At 39.1% G+C, this 7,883-nt stretch overlaps 1 protein-coding gene across 1 annotated transcript; it reads right to left on the reverse strand.

The window, feature by feature from the left end:
- Window positions 1-3,402: 3,402 nt before the first annotated feature.
- Window positions 3,403-4,991, reverse strand: LOC137990853 (P2X purinoceptor 7-like). The gene is made up of 3 exons (XM_068835961.1): window positions 4,734-4,991; window positions 4,291-4,423; window positions 3,403-3,939 (listed from the first exon to the last, which is right to left on the reverse strand). The coding sequence occupies exons 1-3, from the start codon at window positions 4,966-4,968 to the stop codon at window positions 3,720-3,722; spliced, it is 588 nt and encodes a 195-aa protein (XP_068692062.1). The 5' UTR covers window positions 4,969-4,991; the 3' UTR covers window positions 3,403-3,719.
- Between the last annotated feature and the right edge of the window lie 2,892 nt (window positions 4,992-7,883).

Consider the following 7,883-nt stretch of genomic DNA (forward strand, 5'->3'; position numbering starts at 1 on the left):
GCGTTTTGGGAGGAAAGTGGTGAAATTCTGCCAGTTACGGTCCATTGACATTGAATGCGTTTGTGAGGACCTACGCTACTCTGATCTCCTGCTAAAGAGCTATTCGGATTTAAAGGAACCCTCCACTGTTTTTACAAATATCGCTTAAAATGTTCCAAATGTGCTTATTAATAGACCTGATATAAAAAAAATGCCTTACCTAGCGAACTGATTTTCTTTTCGATTTTCAAAGAACAGCCTTTCAGCCACTTCGAACTTCCGGCGGCCGCCATCTTGAATAGCGCGCAGTGCACTGTGGGCTGATGACGTATCGTGGTTGCTCGTGTCGCGGCTTCGCGGTAAATTTGAGTTGTAAAATGCCTCACTGCGTAGCTTTTGGTTGCAACAAACAGACTAAATACCGCAAAAACCCAAGTGTAAGCTTCCATGCTTTCCCAAAAGATGAAAGATTTCGCCAAGCTTGGGTTCGAGCGATCGGAAGGACGTCACTGCCAAAAAATCCTCGTCTTTGCTCTGAACATTTTGAAGCCGGCTGCTACGAGGATAGAGTCAGACTTGAGGGTGAACTCCTCGGTTCGTGCCCTTGGAAAAGAAAGCTCAAGCCGGATGCTATCCCCACGATCTTCTCACACAAAAAACCCGCGCCTACTCTTCTTACCAGCAGAAAACGAGCAGAGAAAAAACAACGACAAGAGGTTTGTACCCAAAACTCGAGACCTTTCTCTTGAGATATGAGTACTTCATTTTCGTTACATCTTTTTTGTTACAAATCTTTGATTTTTTGAAGCAGATCTTCGTTTTATGGTTTGAAATCATTGCCTGAAAGTGTAGTTAATTCGCGGTCGAATTCTTATCTCACCACACATTAAAATAAATTTTGTGTTAGCTAGAAAAGATGACAGATATTTTTTTCTAGCATTAGTTTAATGGTCAATATTCCATCATATTTGGCGCGTTTATAAATCTTCCCTTCAACCTTGCGATCTCCATTTTTCAGCGGTAATCGTCGCACCTTCGCTTTCATCAGAAATACCCATAGATGGGCTCAGATTGTCATCACACTGTTCCATAGTCATCTTTTTTTTTTTTTTATTTTTTTTTTAAAAAAAAAATTTTTCACTTCTGTTTGATCCTATATCTATCTAGACCCTAGATGCCATATTACAAAGCACGTCGCATTCGAAAAATGACGAAAATCAAGAAATGGTCATGACAACTGAAGAAATTACTGAAGAAGTCACTAATGAAGAAATTGATACAAGCTTACTAGAAATCGAACGTCCAACCACATGTGAAATGGCTTCGCAAACAGAATGGCCGGAAACAACGAGTGTACAAATCAGTGAAACATCAAGAACCGTAACGGTTACAACCTGTGATGTTGGATGTCAATTCCCCCTTGACATTACAGAGGAAGCTTTATCAGATCATAGTTACGTTTTGAAAACCATCCAAAACACAGCACCCAGCAATTTCTTACCTGACAATGCTGATGACATTGAAAAAGATTCTATTGTTGTTGAAGATGGATATGATTCCCAAGTTGAGCTTTTTTCAGATTTGGATGATGATGCTCCCCCTGTCAGGTGTGAAAGAAGTGAATGTGTAAAACTGAATTCTGAAATGGAGCTAGAAGTTAAAGAACCCATGGACATAATTGTTTCTCAAGAAACAGCCACCAGTGGCTCACAATATACTCCAAGTTTAAAAAATGAAGATGGCTTCGGTACATGCAGCTCTCAGGACTCACAAGAATCTAATAGTGACAGTGCAAACGCATGCACACATAACACTTACAAAGAACGAGTTTTCATGGTTTATGAGGAGCAATTGAAAGAGTTATTAAGATTTTGCCCTAAGTGTGGCTCTCTAATAATACCTGAGAGCACTGTTGAAGTTGAAAATGAAGGCTCTCAGCTTTCTCTAAAACTAACTTGCATCAATAACTGTGAGTACCTGTGGCAATCACAGCCACCATTGGCCAATATAAAAGGTGCTGGAAATCTGCTTTTCACAGCTGGGATCTTTTTTTGTGGCATTCCCTTCTCGAAATTTGCGGCACTGTCGAAGTTGATAAATCTTAAATTCATTGGTAAGGGAACATATTTCAACATTAGAGAACAGTACATCTTTCCTGTTGTAAGAACGACATGGCAGCAGCAACAACAGGAGATTTTCAGTGAATTGAAGGACAGGGAAGGTGGTGCTGTTTTAGCTGGTGATGGACGCTGTGACAGTCCTGGACATTCTGCAAAGTATTGCACTTATACATTTTTAGATGTAACAAGCCAAAAGGTCATTGATTTCAATGTGGTATCTGTGTCTCAAGTAGCTAATTCTAATCAAATGGAGAAAAAGGGATTTGTTGACACTTTAGCAAACATTGAGGCTAATGACATTGAGGTCAAATTGATATCAACTGACAGACACACTCAAATAAAGAAGGAAATGAGAGTAAACCATGCAAACATAGATCACCAGTTTGATCCTTGGCATCTGGCTAAGACAGTCAGTAAGAAGTTATCTGCAGCATCTAAAAAGTCTGGTTGCTCAGACCTTGCACCGTGGATTCCGTCCATTGTCAACCATTTGTGGTGGTGCGCGGAGAGCTGCAATAAAGATCCAGAAGTACTGCGAGAGAAATGGTTATCAGTAATGCACCACGTGACAAACAGGCACAGTTGGCCAGGAAACAAGACTTTCCACAAGTGTGACCATCCACCACTTTCACCAGAGCAGCAGCGCAAGAAGAAGTGGCTCAAGCCTGGTAGTGCAGCACATACAGCACTTGTAAACATTGTTAAAGATAAGCTTTTCCTGAAAGACATCATCCACCTCACACAGTTTGTGCACACCACAGCTCTAGAAGTGTATCATTCAATGTACCTCAAGTACTTGCCAAAGCTGCAACACTTCACCCATGATGTCATGAAAGTTGCTACTATGTTGGCAGCACTTGACCACAACAACAACGTTAACAGACCACAGGTAAGCTTCTTGAGATTTTCCCCCTTCTGCAGTGGATAAATTAATAGATGGCTTGTGAAAGAGCAGAAATTATATTTTGTGTAACTCATACTCCAAATCAGTTAATGAATAAAAGAAAGGTTTATCAATATACATACTTTACTTCAAACTAGGCCATCATCCAAGCTGGCGAATGTCAGGGGGAGCCTAGATTTAAAATCTCCTGGAACAAGGTGTCCAAGAGATTTGGAGCTGAACCAGTCCTGGAAGAGAAGTCCTATGAATATCTTGAGGACATGCTGCAAACAGCATTTTTGTTGGCAGCATCAGGAAAGAAGCCAGCCCCTAAGCACAAAGATAGGTCTGGGGTTATGGCACCACTACAAAGGCCTAATCGGAATGACATTATTGAAGCAAGAGTCCGGTTATCTAGATTTAAGAGGAATTAGCTCCTCTGCTAGCTATAGTTTAACCTACAACTAGGTCACTTATAAATATATTTATTGAGTAATTTTCATTTCAGTGTGGGAAAACCAAAACCCTAAGTTCTTACCTGGCTAATCTCAAATGACAAAGATGATCCAATGAACCAATCAAGATAGAGCAACATAATATGTCAATGTTCTTTGTAAACTATCATAGACTCTTGCTTAAAATTTACAAAATCGTTTCTCTTTGTTAAAAGAAATATAATTAAGTTCCTTGAAGATACATGTTATCTGATTAAAATATTGTTTTACAGTGAAAATATTTTATATATTTAAAAAGTCTCTCCAGGCTTCATCAAGCTCACTGTCAAATGAGCTGTCATCATCATCTCCTGCTATGTATCCTGTGTACATGCCATCTGGTGCGGGAAATGTAGCTCTGATTTTTTTTACAGCACAAGATGGTATTACACGGCGAATGTTTTTACCAAGGTAGCCATGGGCCCACCAGGTAAACTGCCTGTATGCAGCATACCGCAATGACCTGAATAAGAAAATTTTCCAAAATGAGGAGAAAAATATTGTAAGCTATGTTTGCCAATAAATAAAAGCTTAATTTTAAGCTTAACTTGAGTGAAGGTACAGCAATGTGTTGACCAGATTTCATTTTTAGTTTTTCTTTTGTAATGAATATCACTTATAAATATATTGCAGTAGTGTCCTGTTAATAACAGTTGTCTGAAGCATTTTCTGGAACATCATTTATCATCCTAAATAAAAATATTACTTTTGTTTATGTTGTTGAATTTGCTGGATGAGCAATCTGTCTTCTCACTAAAAAGCAACAACCGATTAAGTCGTTTGATAAACTAGATTTTTACACAAGATAACACACCTGTTAGATACTTGTTCCCTATCAGGAAGGCCGGCACTTTCACGATCGTGCAAGCTGACCAAAGCGGTCCATAGTACATCTCTGTTGAGGCACACCGCCTCAAAACTATCGTGTGAAGTAATGCAAGACAGGTCTAGGACGGAATGTCCGGGACAACAGCTAAGTTAGTTCGATCTTTCTGACGAATTTTATACTATAATGGGATCAGGCCACAAATGGTTATTTCTAACAGTACAGAAAACGTTCTCTGTACATTAAATTTCTAAAGAATCAAATGGCCTTTATGAACGAGCAATCTCAAAACAAAGAAATTAACAACAGTTTAATTCCATTACCACAGATTTATTACCACCTCATTTGTTTATACAAAAATAGCTTAAGAAACACGGCTTTTCGGGAAAAAAAAGCATCGATGACCTCTTTACATATACATTGCAGTGTACCTTCAACAATTTTGGACAAAAATGTCAGCTCTTTACAGCAAACGCATTCTTTTTCACTCGGCATTGCAACACATCGTTCACATGAGCACCAAGACGTGTTTGACCGGCGATTCTCGTTTCCTTCATTTGAAACTGAATCTTCTTCTTCTCCTTCTTCTTCTTCTGCGGCACTTTGTGGTTGTTCTTCGCTAGAAGAATACTCCGGCTCAAACTGATACGGCGAAATCTGCGACATGTTTACAATAAACACAGCATGGATCAGGTCAGCAGATTGCAGCGAGCAACCACGATACGTCATCAGCCCACAGTGCACTGCGCGCTATTCAAGATGGCGGCCGCCGGAAGTTCGAAGTGGCTGAAAGGCTGTTCTTTGAAAATCGAAAAGAAAATCAGTTCGCCAGGTAAGGCATTTTTTTTATATCAGGTCTATTAATAAGCACATTTGGAACATTTTAAGCGATATTTGTAAAAACAGTGGAGGGTTCCTTTAAACACTCTGGTTGAACAATACAACCGTACACTCTTGTCTATACTAGACAAGCATGCGCCTGAGATACAGCGTCTGATTACTGTACGTCCATCGGCCACATGGTACACTCAAGAGGTTGCAGATGAGAAAAACAAAAGACGTAGACTGCAAAGGAAATGGCGGAAATCAGAAATGCAATCTGATCGTGAACGCTATGTGCATCAGTGTTCTGTTGTCAATAACTTAATATGCAACTTGAAAACCACCCATTACAGAGAGATAATTAGTGAAAATTCTGGTAATCAGAAGGTTCTCTTTAACACTGTAAATAAGTTGATGCAAAAGTCCTGACAGTATTTCCCTCGCGAACGCTTTTGCGGATTCTTGCGCTCAGAAAGTTGACAAGATACATGCTGATCTTCACGAAAAGAGAACCGCGGATCCTGACCTTTCTTTGAGTGAGTCTACTTCATGCCAGGTGGAATTGTCAGACTTTGCTGTGCTTAGTCAAGACACTGTTAAGGAGTACGCCTGCAAGTCAGCGAAGATTTAATGTCATTTAGATCCCCTTAACAAGATTGTATTGTAGGTTGTACAAATAAGCATTCTACTGTAAGTCGTGTTTAAATAAAAATTTATTTAAAAAAAAAAAAAAAGAAAAAAAAAAAGATCCCCTCCCGGCCTCACTGATGAGGTACTGTCTCGAAATGCTGTTACCTACTATAACCAACATTGTGAACCTACCACTTTCTACTGCATGGTACGATGCCTGAGACACTTAAGGTGGCTGAGTTGGTTCCTGCTTTGAAGAAACACGACGCTGACCATGAACAATTTTCGAATTTTCGTCCGATCTCAAACTTAGTGATGGTCTCAAAGGTCATCGAGAAAGCAGTCTCAGTGCAGTTAACTGATCTCCTCAGAAACCGACATGAATGGTTTCAGTCTGCCTACAAGATTCACCACTCTACGGAAACTGTTCATGTTAATGTGCTCCTAACCACAAAATATTTTTTGCGCTAAAAGGAATCTTTGAAACGCATTGCGGCCATTTTTTTCATTTTTCTAACAAATCCTGCCATTTTATAGGCTTCGAAAGTTGCGAAAATGCAAGCATCTTTTGAACACGACCGAGTGAGAAAAGGAGTGGGTCGATTCCTGATTTGACGTCACAAACTAATTTACATTGCAATAACTCTTTGCAAAAATGCAAGCAAAGTAGATTGTGACGTCATGTCAGCAATAGACCCACTCCCCTTCTGACTCGGTCGTGAACAAAAGATGCTTGGATTTTTCCAACTTTCGAAGCCTATAAAATGGCAGAGTTTGTTAGAAACAGGAAAAAATGACCGCAATGCGTTTCGAACAGGTGCAAAGATTCGTTTTAGCAAAAACAATATTTTGGGGTTAGGGGCACTTTAAGGTACAAAACGACATTCTGCAGGCAATTGATCACTACAGATTTGTGCTTCTTCTCCTTCTAGACCTTTCCGCCGCATTTGATACTGTAGATCACTCTACTTTACTTTTGCGTCTCTATACTCGGTTTGGTGTCAAAGGAAGTGCTATTGCATAGTTTGAATCTTAGCATCTCGCAAATACTACGTACAAGTTGAGGGCTAAAAGTCTTCCCTTCGGTCTCTGGATTCCGTTGTACCCCAGGGCTCAGTACTGGGCCCACTTTTGTACGTGTTATATACTTCTCCAGTAGCTGACATCATCAAGTCTCATGATGTGCAGTACCACTTCTACGCTGATGATACTCAGCTCTATATCACCTTCAAAACTGACTCTGCTGATGATGCATGCTTGGCTAAATCTAGACTGGAACACTGTGTAGAGGAAACTGAGAGGTGGATAAGTTCAAACAAGTTAAAGTTGAATGATGATAAAACGGAACTCATTGTATTTAGCTCTAAATACCGTCCAAGACCCTTTCTCAGCAACGTTCAGATTGGTAGTGAGTGTATATAGCAGAACAATTATATTGTGAGCAATCTAGGTGTTTTGTTCGATCAAACTCTATCTTTCGGGAAACATTTGAGCAAATTATGGAAATCATCTTATTACTATCTTAGTCATTGCATTTGTTTCATCAAAGCTGGACTATATTGCAATGCTTTACTTGTTGGACTTCCAAAATACCAAATAGACAGACTTCAGTCAGTACTAAATACTGCGGCTCGTATTATAACTTTACTTGCAAATATGATCAAATAACTCTTGTTCTAGGTAGACTACAGTGGCTCCCTGTTTCCTATCGTATAAGGTTTAAAGTGCTACTGCTGACTTACAAAGCACTTAATAATTTATCTCCTGAATACCTATCTAAGCTACTTAATAAGCCTATGCATACCTGCAATCTTAGATATCAGTCTCAACATCTGCTTAGTGTTCCTAAATCCAGAACTGCTACCTATATAGAGCATTTTCTGTATGTGCTCCTAAGCTATGGAATGAACTGCCTCTTTCAGTTGCGCATGTAGTCTAATTTACAAACATTTAAATCAGGACTGAAGACGATTCTTTTTAAAATGGCCTATCTTTAGATGGGCATTTGCTTTATTATTTTGTATACTTTTATGTATTTTCTTTTGTTTTCTATTTTTTGTAGTGTAAGATGTAATTTGTAAATATTTTTAAATGATATATAATGTTAGAAATTAGAATAGCAAAATGAA

This window comes from Montipora foliosa, chromosome 2, assembly GCF_036669935.1.
Source record: "Montipora foliosa isolate CH-2021 chromosome 2, ASM3666993v2, whole genome shotgun sequence".
In the NCBI taxonomy this organism is placed as follows: domain Eukaryota; kingdom Metazoa; phylum Cnidaria; class Anthozoa; order Scleractinia; family Acroporidae; genus Montipora; species Montipora foliosa.

Bases quoted from the DNA above. Each gene is read 5' to 3' on its own strand.
- LOC137990853 (XM_068835961.1), bottom strand. From the start codon at position 4,968: ATGTCGCAGATTTCGCCGTATCAGTTTGAGCCGGAGTATTCTTCTAGC. The intron at 4,424-4,733 runs GTACACTGCAAT...ATTCCGTCCTAG, and splicing joins TTTGTCCAAAATTGTTGAAG to ACCTGTCTTGCATTACTTCA. The intron at 3,940-4,290 runs GTGTGTTATCTT...TTTCTTATTCAG, and splicing joins AGGGAACAAGTATCTAACAG to GTCATTGCGGTATGCTGCAT.